Raw genomic sequence first — 14,731 nt, 5'->3', positions numbered from 1 at the left:
GTCCATGAAACATGGACTGTCTGCAGGTGACAGGGCCACAGAAACTCGTTTTCTGCCTCCCTCCAAGTTCACAGTCCCTGACCCTGGCTCCAGGAAGCCCTTGGTGCCAAACTCAGGCTTGGATTGAGAGCCTGGATTCTGTGACAGAGAGTCTGGAGATAAAAGACTTGAAGACTTTGGAGCTGTCTATAAGGCAAAGCAAGAATTTGCTCCTTCTGCATTTTTGCCCCAAGCAAGTCCTTGGTGACAGGTGTTGCTGGTCCACTTAGAGCAGATGTTTTCCCTGCAGTCCTCTGGCCCAGGCTTCTCTAGACATGCCTTCTAGGCACACAGGGCCAGCCCTGTGATGCTATTCAGGGCTACATTGCCTGGATTTCTCCCGTTAACAGAAGCAGCAAGGGGCCCAGTACTAATGATGATTGTGTTTTATCCCTTTTCAAGATCCTGCAGTCCAGTTAGGTAGCATCCTAGTCAGCCATCTCATGTAGTTAAGGGGCACATAGGGGTGGGGATGACTTTTAAAAATGGAGATAGTGGGACTGGGCGGATGGCTCATCAGTTACTAGCACTGGCTGCTTTTCCAGAAAACCCAGGTTCTTGTCCCAGCACCAACATGCTGACTCAACTGTCTGCACCTCCAATCCCTGGGAACCTGATACCCTCTTCCACCCTCCTTGGGCATTGCACACATGAGTTGCTGAGACATACATTCAGTCAAAAGATCCATACACATAAAAATAAATTAATATTCAAAAATTAAACTATATTATACCATAGTCATATGGGAGTGGCTGCCTCTTGTGGTTTGGTGTCAGAGGACAGCTGCACCACGGGGAATGGATTGCTTTCGAAGGGGAGTCTCATGCAACAGCACCAAGAGGAAGCCTCCGGGCAGCTGACACAGATGTACTTGGAAGTTAGGAGAGCCGTGGCCTCTGAATGTGAGGCCTTTGGTGTGGGAGAGGGAAAGACAGCCATCTTTCCAGGTGTAACTTAAGGAAGAAGGTGTCCGATCAGCTGTGCTTGAGTGACCACAGTAACTAGTCCCCAGCAGCTAGTGTCCTCCTGGGGGCAGATCATTAAGCAATGTGTTCAGATCCAGCTGCGGATGCAGCCGTTGATTTTGTTCATAGGATCGAGTGGGCACTGATCTCTGTCTACTGGTCTACCTTGTTGTAGGCTCTAAATTAGCTCTGCCCTACGTCTTTGATATGTGGGGTTTTGTTCCCCTTCAGCTTTTGTCTCTCCCCACTAGCAGAGAAAATCAGATCCGACCTTCTTCCCTGCCTGTGTCTGCAGTACAGCACCGAGGACGCCTCCCTATAGAACTGATTAGCAAATCAAAGGCAAACGTGCCTTTCTCACAAGTGATTTTCTTGCCCTACAGAAAACTGTCATTTTCAATATTCCTGTCAGTATTCTTCGACCTGCCAGCATAATTGAAACGTTATCTATCATTTCTGTTTCTTTAATGCACACTCTGTGTATATCCGTTTTAGGTCACGACATCCCCCCCCCCCCCTCCCGTCCCCAGCTATGTGTATGGAATTTGCTCATGAGGTATATATTAAGGACTTCGGCTGTTTGGAGGGAGACTTTATTCTAGTATGAAATATACTTTAAAAATGGTTTTCATTAGACCATTAATACTGCTATAGCCCCAGGCCATACTTCTCTATGTGTATTTAACTCGATATCAAATCCCGGGCACTGGCCATTAATTGTATCTTTAGAGTTACAGTGAAAGCGAAAGTCCTCTTTAATGCCTGTCTGCTCCCTCTTCCTGAAATGTCTCCCGTCATAATTTGTATTGGGTAATATGCAGGTTTGGGACCAAGGCCTCATAGCAAAAACTTTCCCTAGACTGCTTCTTTTATTTTCTCCCCTCCCATTGAGCAGGTTGAACTACAGGCAGCTTGGCTGTGTACGTGGGTCCAAAGCAAATCCCCCTCCCCACCAGATTGCTCTAGAAGAATGCATTCAAATATGGCACCCACACATAGTACCTCTAAAAGCTCTGCGAGTCCACTAAAGCCTCATTTTAGGAAGATGTTTGAGACAAAGCTGAAGTTCTGAGTCCGCTTGGGTTGGGAACTTGTTTGACTGTGGCCTCTGTGGTGAGCAGGCCCCATTGGAAGGCTGTTTGTTTCCAGTACTCAGCAGGATGAGTCATAGCGATTTCAGGAAGCGGTTCCAGTCTGCTGTGCTGTGATAATGCATGAAGGAATGTCTTCATTTGCTCCACACCATGTTTAGGAAGGTAGGGACAGAGATGCCGTGCGTTTGACTCTTAAACATTTTTATGTTGGGGGTTTGGACTTGGGGCTACAGCTGGAGGTAGCTTTTGAACGTTCGTGTATTTGGAACATCACATAGCTTTCCCACTTGGAGAACGAAAGTTTCAGCTGGTTGGATGTGATTCTGTCAGCTTCCAAGCTGTGTTCAAAGCCACAGTTTCGGATAACTGTGATTCTGCACCCTTCCTCCTCCCCATTCCCAGAGCTGGAGGGAGGGGCATACCACACCACACCCAGTGCGGCAGGTCTTCACCTCAGGAGTGCTGCGTGTTAGGACCAAATACCACGCCTTTGCAAGCCTCAGCTGTTTACAGGACCTCACTTCGTAGCTCTTGCAGGCCTAGAACGTTTGCTGGCCTAGAACTTGTGAGGCAGACCAAACTGGCCTTGAAGTTGCAGATATCCTCCTGCCTCTGCCTCCTCTCTCTACTGTTTTTTCCTACTGTATTTATTTATGTGCTTGTGTAAGTCAGAGAACAACTTCCAGGAGTTGAGTTTTCTCCTCCTGCTATTTGGGTCCTGGGGATCAAGGTCATTGTACCAAGCTTGGTGGCATACTCTGGGTATTCCTGCCTTTTTTGTAGCACTATTTTCACTGTTTTGATACTTTCCTGGAAATAACCATCCTTATATTTTTATTTTATTTTATTTTTTTGTTGTTGTTAGGGTAACGAGATGGCCCAGTGTTTGAGAACACTGGCTGCTCTTTCAGAGGACCTGTGTTCAATTCCTAGCACCCACAGGACAGGTCCCAAGTGTCTGTAACTTCAATTCTGGGAGAGCTGATGCTGTCTTCTGGCCTTCGAGGGCACGTGGCACACACAGGCAAAACACTCAGGCACATAATAAAAATGAAAATTAAGAAGGATTTTCTTTTTCAATTTTTAACAGCTAAAGTCTATTCCATGATTGTTTCTACCCCGTGATGATCTACTTTAGAACATTTCGGTATTTTTTTCCTTTTTCCCTTCTTTCCTTTTTGCCTTTCTGATAATGGAAGTTAATTGTTCACCATGGAGATAAATATTATTTTAAACCCTAAGGTGAGCTTCTGGGACCTGGTGCACAGGCTTTTATATATGTGTGCTGCTGTGCGTGTGAGTGTTTATGTCTGTGTGTGTGCGTGCATGTGTGTGTTGCTTACAGTGTCATCTTATATATTCAGAGACATCAGTATATACCTTAGGTGTTTTTGTCTTCCCACGGTGTGGCATTATGCCCAACCCTGGGCTTTCAGTTCAGAACCGTTGTGCGGAAACATGACAAATGCGTTTCTTTCCTATATTTGGAACTGAGTACACGGGGTGGAAACAAAGTCAGAGATGGTTCTCCCTGCCATTAGCTGCTCTGTTCTGTAAAACAAGGTTGAATGTGGGGATCAATTAACACCACCACCACCACACCCTGAATGTCACAGAAGCGAAACAAAAGCATCTCCAATGACTTGGTAGGGCACGCTTGTGTCTATGGCAGTTAAAAGTGGATGGACTGATTTTTCTTTGGATTGGCCAGTATTTGTTGAGGGCTAAAGTGGAATATTCTTGTTCAGTTTTTTTGTTTTTTTGACCCGGCAAATTAACTCCAATCTATTTTGATTAAATTTAAAATCTCAAGCGTGAATATAGCATGCGTCAGCGTTCATGATTCTGGAGACCTGAACAGGAAGCAGTCCCCAAATAGCTTGGTCATTCTCTTGTACTTTATAAATATGTTTGGATAAAGATGGTGGCTGCAGAGTGGCGGTTCAGTCCCAGCGGCCCTTCCATTGTGCGTCTTTGCTCACAGAAGTGGGAAGGACAAGTGAGTGCGTAGTTTGGTTAGAACCACAATCACGGTTCATATAGCTACCTCTTTCTTTTCTTTCAGGGCCAGCTTTCAATATTGCAAGAGAAGATAGACCATCTGGAGCGCTTGCTAGCTGAAAATAATGAAATCATCTCAAATATCAGAGACTCAGTCATCAACCTGAGCGAGTCTGTGGAGGACGGTCCGAAAGGTTCACCGGGCAATGGCAGCCAGGGCTTGGCACGCCTGCTTTCCTCACAGTCAGCCCTCCAGGTTGACCCCAAGGACTGTCTGTTTGCCTCACAGAGTGGAAGCCAGCATCCAGATGTGCAGGTAACGGAGAGTCGCTGGGTAGCCAGCGGCCCTTTTGCTTGTTTTCAGAGTCACTCCTGTGTCTGTTCTTACTCGGCAACTTTTTAAGCTCTGGGCTTCATAAGTTTCTCCTTTTGCCAAAATCTGTTTGTTCTCACCATCTTTTTGCTTTGTTAGTGGTATAATCCACTCCTCCTGCGCTTCTGTCGATTTTCTGCTGAACCCCGCCATTTCGCTTGCTTTACTGTCTTTTTACCTTCTGTAGAGGTTGAAAAATCCTTAAAGATTTAATTTGCCTACGTGATAATTTTGCCTGCTTTTGAAGGAAACAGTCACATTCCAGTGTCATTCTTCACCGTCTCTATACAGCAAGCATCAGAGTAGATATTTGGAGGAGGCTCCTCTGGTGGCGCAGGGAGTAATCTAGAGCTATACTTTCCACTATGGAGAGTGACCTCCACACATGGCTGCAAGCATTTACAATGTTGCCCTTTGATTTGACATGTACTCTGAAAGTTTGTAATGGAAACACAGAGTGTTCTGGCCTTCGTGTATAAAGTATCTTTATTTTTGTATTAATTATAGGTTGGCTTGATAATACCATGGGTAACTTAGATAAAATCTATAATTAAAATTTTATTGGTTTCATTTTATTAGACTATTTAAGATTGCCATGTTGGATTTGAACTCTTTCACTTGGACAACCCTGTTCTGGGGGGTAATGGAACTGAAAATCCAGAAGGGGTAGATCTTGATATAATCTTGAGGCCGTGGCTCACAGACCAAGCTGCCAGTGGGAGGCAGTGCGGCTGGCCAGGCCCTGTACCCGTACCCTCATGGTTAGCTAGTGCATGGGCAGATCCTGGTGGGGCCAGAGTCCTGGGCTTTCCAGGGTACCTGTTTCCTTGGGGCTTGGTTTCATTTTGATTTTTACTGAGTTCTTCTTCGTACCACCTTCGTCCACTGTGGTAGGGGGATGGCAAAATAGCAGGCTCTTTTGTTGTTGTTTGTTTGGTCTAAACGTGGGCTGCTTTTACTGGGGTTGCAGAGCCTCTGCACCTGTGTTGGAGGAGAGAGGACGTTTATGATAGGGCTGAAGAAGGGATTGCCAGTTCCTCCTGATGCTTCCCTCTGCCCAGCTGTGCTCCACAGATTTTTTGCCTTATCCTTGGAGTCTTAGTTTTATTTATTCAAGGCATGAGTCCCAAAATAAGAGATAGTTATTGTCTTAAACTACTTCGTGACATGTTACTTAATTTTCTGATATTCTTATTTTTTGTGATATTTTGTATTAATATGTAGTTTTTGTAGCCTGTTCAGTTTTATCAATTTCAGTGTTCTTGCTTGAGTTGTCACATTCAGTATCACAGAGAATATGAGGGATAAAGGTCAAGTTTTACGTTTTGGGTGGGACACTGTTTTTTTTTCCTTTATGTCCAAAATGAATTATGATCTACAAGGAAGTCTGCATTCAGAAGCTAGACAACATTTACTTGGATTTGAGATGAGGTCTCACTTTGTGGTGACCTTCCTGCCTCAGCGTTGTGATGGGACTGTAGGTATACACCGCTACACCTGGCTGTGGAAACACATTGGATTACTTAAAAGTTAAATCTCAGTTTAAAAAATTTCATTCCGTATGTATTTGAGAATAAAAAGGTAAATACAGCATTTGACATAGAAAAATACACTTTGAGTTCTCAGTCAGATGCAGACTTAGAAGGTAGCTGAGGCTGATTTGAAGCCGACGCCCCAAATGAGGTAAGAAGTTGTGTTGAGGATGTATTTGCAAATGTTGAAATATTTGGTCATAACCAAACTTCACGAGAAATCCTTTGTTGTGTTTTTGTTTTCCTGTTAAATCACACTGGCACTAAAAGCCAAAGGAGGAATTCTAATAAATGAATGAAATCATATTTATCGAAAGCAGATGGGGCGGGCTTTCTTATCAGGGTAGTTATGAATCACAATAGCCTTTCAAGCCTTTGAATGATTTTGCCTTAAACATTTCAATTGATTTTTATACAGTTTTATTTGATTATATGTTGATAAAAGAAACAGCAAAGAATATCTTTGAGCAAATATTGACCAGCCTTAAGTATAGCTTAACAATGGTTAAAGTTTAACTATTTTTCTTTCATATTTTTAGATGTTGGATGTTTATGATCTGATTCCTTTTGATAACCCAGATGGTGGCGTTTGGAAGCAAGGATTTGACATTCAATATGAAGCTGATGAGTGGGACAGTGAGCCCCTTCAAGTTTTTGTGGTGCCTCATTCCCATAATGACGCAGGTAAAGGCCGCATTCCCTAATAGCTCTGACAAGCTTGCCCAGCACCCGTGTCCCGTAATGAGGGTCCGGTCGAGCTCCTGTCTCTCTGACTCCACAGTGGTCTTCTTAGATCCCATCCTCATTATACCAATTGATGTGCCGTTACCAGGTACAACTTGTAGAGCAGGAAGCAGGAAACAATGATAGACACGACAAGGATTTGGGGGACATACATTTCAGGGTATTGTGGTTTATTTTATTTGCTTCTGGTGAAACATTGCATGGGAGGGCTGGAGGCCTAGTGATGAGTTGAGAGCACTTCGCCTTCTTGTACAGGACCCAGATTCAATTCCAGACCCCACATGGCGGTTCACAACCATCGTAATTCCAGTTCCAGGAGATGCCTCACGCTCTTCTGACGACGTCAGCTGGTCTGGGGTATGCACGTGGACGGGCAGGCAAAGCGTTCATACATATAAAGTAAAATAAACCTAACACGTTAAAAGATACTTCATGAGAGAATCACTTTCTCCGGTAAATTCCACTTCCAAAAGGCAGAGGTGCTCATTGGAAGATTTGAGTCTTTAGCCCAGAGAAGTAGAAGCAGTGGTTTGGGAGCTTTGGTGGAGGGGTCTAATTCCTAACCTGGGCCCGTAGACCAAGATGACTTTAGGCAGGTCACTTAATCCCTCGGTGGATAAGGTTTTTATCCAGAAGAATTAGAACGCTAGTATCTTTCCAGGATGAGATGTAAAGGAACCCTGCGTGACACCAAGATAGCTGGGATTGCTGTAATTACTGTTATTTCCCACGAAGGCTTTTATTTGTCGAGGCCGGTGATCCCCCTCTCCCAATGTAAGGGGAAATTGCTATAATTTCGGCAGCGCACGTGATTAGGTGTGCGTGCTTACTGGTGTGAACACACAGCACAGAGTGGGAGCCCAGTGAATTTAGTATAGTACTTCTTGAGGCTGGGTTTCTAAACACTGTTTTGAAAGACTTCACCGAGCTTGTGTTTCTTACCTTCCTCAAGAACCTCATCCTCTCTAGCTTGCCTCTTACTTTCAAGGATTTTTTTTTTTATCTGCATGCGTGACTCACCTCCTTCTATCCTTTCCTAGTTTACTGAACGCTCTCTTTCCGACGTGCTCTTCCCGTGACGTAAGTGCAACTCGCAGCTTCGGGCCTGAACGCGATTCATCGCTTTCCTCTTTTGGTTTCTCCGAAGTCTTTTTCCGCCATTTCCCCTTCCCTCCGTGCTCAGTTCCCACCAGCTCCCTTCCTTGTTGCTCTGTGACTTAAGCACACAACCATAATATTAAAAGTCGTGGTTTACCAGGCAGGCTGCTGAGTGTTTTGCAAATAGCTGTTGCCGAGGAGAAGAGGCTGGTGACACCGATCACGGGAAAGGTGCTATCATCTTGTCACGGTGACACAGCAGTGACAGTACTGGGATCCCTCATGTCGTGCTCACCTGCGTCTCTCACACGTGTCTCCTCTTGCCTGTTGCCGATTCTCGGTCTAATACGAGGCACGTCGTCACTTGCGAATAAGGAAGCTCTTCTCTGGGCTGTCTGTATCCCTTGACTGTAGGCTCACATCGTACACATACCCACACTTGCACGAGTTTAGAAATATACAAGGTTTGTACGGAGCCTACTCACTGCGTTTGAGCTCACCCAGGGCTAGGGCTTTGTCTCCCCTACTGCCTTTTGTGGACCAGCTAGACCAGCACCCGACACCTTGCACCTCTTCTCGGTTCTGCTCCCAAGGCATTGCAATAATAATCGACTCTCTAGGTTAGGGTCAAACACTTGGCCTGTTGTTTGTCTCATGTTTTGCATTAACTCCCATTTTTTTCTGTGTCTCCTTATTTCTATTTTTTTTTTTTTTAACACCCTTTGCACTCTTTAGAGTAACAGCAGTATTAAGCTCTTTGAGGGCAGGGATTTCTTAGATTCCCTGTTTGTTTGCATTATAGTTCCAGCTGTAGTATGCTGTTTTGTGTGAGGACATCCGTAATAACTGTTTCTGACTGCAATAAATGGATCTGTCTGTTGGTATCCTAGCAACCATAGTGGACTCTTTTGTCTTAGTAGAAGATGTTAATGACCCTTACCCTAAGGCCCTTTGCCACTTGAGTTAAAAATAGTGGTCAGAAACAGACCCATTAAACCTAATGCCTCATGAAGCAAAATGATAGAGAGATGAACCCACTGACTTTCTTTGTTATTTTCATGATTCCCTAACAAAATAAAGCATTGATCACCTAAATTATCCTGTGACAAATGAAAACATTCAGATCATGAAAAATCACTGTGTTAATAGGGAGAAAACAGGAAAATATGTGCATGTGTATTCTAAGTCAAACTACGACCGTAATGGGAAATCTTTGTAGAATACTCCCAAATGAATGTGCAATTAGGCAATTTACTTTCTAAATGAGATTTATAGAAAGTTGTTTGCATTTTCTGCAGCAACAATTTAAAACAAGCTTTGACTCAGTAGCTTGTTTCATCAGTGGGTTTATGTCTGTTGGGAATAGAAATATTTGAAATAGATTTTTAAACGAGTCCTGTCTTTGTCCTTTCACAAGGGATTTACGGTGTGTATATGTACATGCATACATAGATACACACATGTGTGCGATTGTTTCCTTTTGGAGATGAGTTCATACTAGTAGGTAAGACAAGATACATTTTAAAAAATAGTAACTTGATAAATTTTCTAATTAAGTTTTCCAGGCCACAAGGTATATGTCACCCAGCTTTCAAATGGCCTACACGAATTAAAACAGAACAGAAAAGGAGTTGTTAGGTAAATGCTGATAGCTCTGCACCGCTATGGATTTGAAAAGTTTTGACGCATAGACCATGAAATTAAATATGAGTTGATGGATACATGTTCATGTTATATTTAATAAACTGATTAGAACACAATTACAGCACCTTTGTATCTACAATCTTAATTCTTCACTTCCCACTAGTTAAACTGCCAAAATATTTAGTTAATTTTCCTTCAAAGAAATCCCAGTGTGTAGAGAAAAGATAAGGTAGACTGGATGGAAGCGTGCACAGCATCTTGTCAGGGAGGCAATTTGTAAAGTGCACAGCAGATTGTAATGCCCTTGTCGTGTGACTCTAAACAGTAGGGAGAGCTAGTTACTAAGTTATACCAGAAAGCAATTTTCTTTTGTGCATTTATAGCTCTTTAGAAAAAAAAATATTGATTTAATGCATGATGGGATTTTGCCCATTTTTAAAACTAGGAAAATGCATTTTTTGCTGTGTTTCGTATTACATAATAATTAGAAATAGATTTGTTTATACATCTGTGGCTAAAGTTCAAAAAGACTAAAAACATGAAATCACAGTCTGAATTTCAAAGATTTTTGGTTAAATATTACACTGTTGGAATTTGAAAGTGATTGGCCAGCTGTTGTTCGTGAATGTCTACGTATATCAAAGTGGAGAAGGAAGCCAGTGATGTGGGTAGTGGCCGGGCCTGTGGTGTCAGCATGGGGAGAAAGTCCAACTCTGTTTAGCCATGCAGGGTAAACTGTGTTCTTTGGTTTTTTGTTTTTGATTTTCGAGACAGGGTTTCTCTGTAGCTTTTTGGTTCCTGTCCTTGAACTAGCTCTTGTAGACCAGGCTGGCCTCGAATGCTGGGATTAAAGGCGTGCGCCACCACCGCCCGGCTTGTTCTTTGGTTTTGACAACCATTATTGAAAAGGTTAATTCCCTCAGCCCACATAGCATGAGGAAGAACTGAGGGACAGGTTTTTTTTTGTCCATCCTGTACCAGGGAAGGGGAGAGTCATATGCTAAGCCATGTTAAATGGTATAGTAAATTGTTGGAAGTCAGTCAGTAATAAATTCTCAGAGGCTTATGAATCGAAGCTCAGGATTGTCTCATTCTAAAATTCATGTTCTTCCCATTCACCACCCTGTTTTTTAGGACGTTTGTTTAATTTAAACAGCTTCTGCATCTTCTTTTTTAAATGGGGAGTAGCCAGTCTAACACATTTGCCTGAATGTCTGAGTTGTTAATGAAGTTAGCAAATAAAAATTCAGGACATTTATCCAAACTTGAATTTCTAGTAAACAATGGATAGGTTTTTTTTTTCTACAAGTGTGTGTATTCCAAATTTTAAATCAGTCACATTTATATTAAATGTTTACTTGCTATTTATTTAAAATTCAGATTTAACTTGGCATCTTGCTCCTTATCTGAATGATAGCATTTGAGAATTAAATAACAGCTTTGTGGAATTCTGTATATAAGAGGGATTCAAAATGTGAGTAATGAGATTCGTTTTTAGAGGAAGAAAGATCTGGTGATTTGGGCCATCGGTGGACTTCTTTCTTGAGGCATACACATGTCAATTGCTCTTGAGGGATGTGGGTGACACTGTACATCTGACTCTGATTTCAGCCTCCATCTATTTTCTCAGCTGGAATGTGTGAGAACTCACCAATGTCCTGGTAACAAAAGCTAGTACTAACCCTTAGGTCCATGTTCCAGAGGTTTCCCGTCATTCTGGGCATTTTACGAGTGTTAAAACTATTACTCCACTCAGAAGCACTAAGATAATTCTATAACATTACCCTCACTTCGCAGAAAAAAAAGTCAGGAGAGATAATAAGAGATCTGCCCGTCGCAGAGTGGTCTTAGCACATGTGACATTGGCTTCTGAACCATGACTTGAGAATGGGTCTTCAATATAAAACTGCCTTTCCTTGATACATTACTGAAGCCACAGGCAGAGCATCTATGAGGGAATTAAGTACTGTCATAGCTAGCTAGCATCATCTATGCTAGTAATAGCAAACACAAAAATGATCTTACTAACTTCATGCAAAAGTGGACACATCATTATGCTATTTCCTAGTCTTTTTTCCTTTTGATTTATTCCTGTTGGAATGGATGTCCGTGCTTTGAAATACAGGGCCTTTTTTATTGCTATGTTTTCCTCTATGATTAGGCGTGAGTTAGAAGCAGTGTTTTCCAGCTTTTAAAGTGATTTCCAGAAACTGTGGTACTTTGCATAACTTGTGTGACCCTAAGTCTGAATAACCCACGTGTGTACTGTAAGAATTGCCCATCAATGTCTTTAATATAACCCCCTCCCCCAAATTTTAAGCAGCTACTCTCTGTGTGGGGAGTTGCCAGTAGATGTTCACAGAGTCCCCTTAGCAGAGAAGAGGGATACGCTTAGCATAGATGGATAACTTCTTTGGAAGCCTGACCTCATAGTTTTTAGTATCAGATATCAAGGTATTCAGGTCTCTTAATGGGCACTTAGGCAAGTAGTATGGGTGAGGATCTCAGGAATTACACAGCTGCAAGAGGAGCCCACCCTCAGCATTCTAAGGGTAATGCAGATCGCTTCTGTGGTGTGGGGTGAAGTTTCCAACATAGGCCACTCAGATGCATTAAAAAACGCCATATCTCAAACAGTGTTACGGGAGTGAAGCTGATAGGCCTGGAAAACTATTAGATGATGCTGAGCCATGGGAACGAAAGGTCATCTTTTTTCGGAAACCTGAGTTCAAAGCGTCTAGAGTTTTAGAGGAATCAGCAGGTTTATAGGTTTGCAGAGTCTTTGGAGGAGCCTCAATCTCATTTTTGACACTCCGCACATCCTGGAAACTTTTCTTCAGCCACGAAGTTCTCTTAACCTTCACCTGGATGCCCTCTTGAGTCCTTTGCCCCATTTCTACTCCACTCTGTAACCATTTTAAGCAAAACTACAAGTACCTTGCTTCCCGTTCTTCTGTTTCTGTAGTGATATGAGCGGCGGGCTGCTTCCCACCACCCGGCTAGCTTTATACCCGAAATAATTACACGGAAACTGTTTTCTTTTAAACACTGCCTGGCCCATTAGTTCCAGCCTCTTATTGGCTAGCTCTTACATATTGATCTAACCCATTTCTAATAACCTGTGTAGCCCACGAGGTGGCTTACCAGGAAAGATCTTAACCTGCGTCTGTCTGGAGTGGGAGAATCATGGCAACTCACTGACTCAGCTTCTTTCTCCCAGCATTCTGTTCTGCCTACTCCACCCACCTAAGGGATCGCCTATCAAAATGGGCCAAGGCAGTTTCTTTATTAGTCAATGACCTTCCTCCATCATGTTTCAACTTTACATTTTAGTTTGTGCCTAACTAATGTTCTTAATGTAGACATGTGTGAGCAATGATAGAAAGCCTTAACTCAATGTTTAGAACATGTTTAGTACCTCACTACTGTTGTTACTAAATTGCTTTCCATGGTCTAGTCACGTGTCGGCAATGTACTGATGCCTATCTGGCTGCTCCCCAGCTCTCTTAGTGGCTTATTGTTTGTCCATATGCTCTTTCCTCTGTCTAACACTGCATATTCTAAGACTTCTATTGTCCTGCTAGGGCTCCACTCTCTCTCTATTCCCTCAGCGTGTTGTTCTGGTATTCTCTGTGGAATCTGTTTTCATTTAGCTTTGCCTTATGACTTACTTAGCCCCTATTAGTTCCCCAATACGTGTTTGGATGAGCAAACTGGAATGTTAATTAAAGCTCTTCCAGTTTATTAGGGTGACAGAGGAACCTAATTTATAATAGAAACATTGGAATTAAAATTAATCAGTGGCGTAATCAAATAATGGTAATAACAATTAAGATTATATGCTGTCCCTCAGGTATAAGGTTGTATGTTGCAGTTTGATATTGAAGGATTAGCAAGTGATGGGAGAAACTTGTTGATCTTTTGTTGATAGAGAATAACTTTATTACTGAGATAAAGAAGGTTTCTTTTAAGCCGTAAACTCCCTTTGTATTACTTTTAAATTTGATGATACTGTTAACAGTGCAGTGGAAGTAATTCAAAGTTTGAGTTGCTGGGTTTTTACACGATTACCAGTATGCCACTTATCTCACTATAATTATTCAACTCAAAATCAACAAATTCCCAAAAGTTAGTGCTTACTTAAGTTTTGAGTGGAATTAATGTTATTTTAAAAAGTGATTACAGCAGCTGTAAACCTCACAAATGCAGCAATGGTATTGAGAGAGGCTCCCTTTTTGGCGGAGTGTATGTTCCTTATAGAGGCTTCCCCCTACCCCCTTAAAGACAAGATTTGTAGCCCTGGCTGTTCTGGAACTTACTATGTAGACCAGGATGACCTGGAAGTTACAGTGATCATCCTGCCTCTACCTTCAAAGTGCTGGGATTAAAGGTGTGCACCACTACGCCTGGTCTACTAGCAACTCTTAGACTCTAACTAACGGAGCAGCTTGGAGCTACTGGGCAGTGATCGTGAGGGTAGCAGAACATATTAACGTTGACTCTAGTAAGTTGTTTGGTTTCATTCTAGTTGAATAGATGTTCATATGAAGTCCATGTGCTTTTGTCTCTGTGTTCCTGTGTCAAGCAACATACTCCCTGAACGCTTAGATTCATGAGAATCGCTTGGTTTGAATTTCTGGTTGTGGTATATATGCCCAACCCTGTTTTTAAATTTTTCAGGAACTAGGGCCAGAATACAGAAAGGCCGCATTCTTTGTTTCTAAATATTTAAAAGTTATAAATAAAAGAAATTGATTGTAGAGAGATGAAGAGATGAGGTGGGAATTGAGGAGGTGAGGTGGGCCTTCTGCTTACCTAAAGAAGCAGAAGTAACTCAGGGCTCAGAGAGATTGAATAGGCTTCCCAGGCCGCAGTTTCACACAGAAATGGCGTGGCTTATTTGGCCATGGCATATTCGGGAAGGGACAACCTGTGGGGTAGCCAAACTCTCTTTCCTCCCAGATGTGGGTGTGTCCCCATCCAATAGGAGCTGTGCTTGCAGATAGTATATTGTTATCTACACACTGCAGATTGTAGGCCTCTTGGGTGCTCTCAGGCTGGAGGTCCTACTGTAGGGCTGAGGGGAAGGTAGGGGCTTAGAAGGCTGTGAAAGTCACCCTGGGGTTGTTGGACTCTCACTTAGTGGGCAGGGCACACTATGAGTGGGCAAATTCTTTGCTCTGGGGTACTGTGGTAGAAAGAGGTATGGCCAGTGGGATAACGAGAAAATATTTCTGGAGC

At 42.7% G+C, this 14,731-nt stretch overlaps 1 protein-coding gene across 2 annotated transcripts in view; it reads left to right on the top strand.

Annotated features, from left to right (window-relative positions):
- Man2a1 (mannosidase alpha class 2A member 1) overlaps positions 1 to 14,731 on the top strand; it is a 170,133-nt gene that overhangs the window by 21,601 nt on the left and 133,801 nt on the right. Inside the window, exons 2-3 of one of the 2 annotated variants that reach the window (XM_041631797.1) lie at positions 4,170 to 4,415; positions 6,544 to 6,688. In XM_041631797.1, coding sequence (XP_041487731.1) covers positions 4,170 to 4,415; positions 6,544 to 6,688 — 391 coding nt within the window. Of the gene's footprint in view, positions 1 to 4,163; positions 4,416 to 6,543; positions 6,689 to 14,731 lie in introns of both variants that reach the window. The other variant, XM_041631796.1, reaches the window with a different exon arrangement.

The sequence above is a fragment of the Microtus oregoni genome, unplaced genomic scaffold, assembly GCF_018167655.1.
Source record: "Microtus oregoni isolate MIOR12 unplaced genomic scaffold, Mior012 000038F_ref0000394, whole genome shotgun sequence".
NCBI lineage: Eukaryota > Metazoa > Chordata > Mammalia > Rodentia > Cricetidae > Microtus > Microtus oregoni.
Note: the sequence above shows the minus strand (reverse complement) of the source record. Positions and strands in the feature narration are given on the sequence as shown.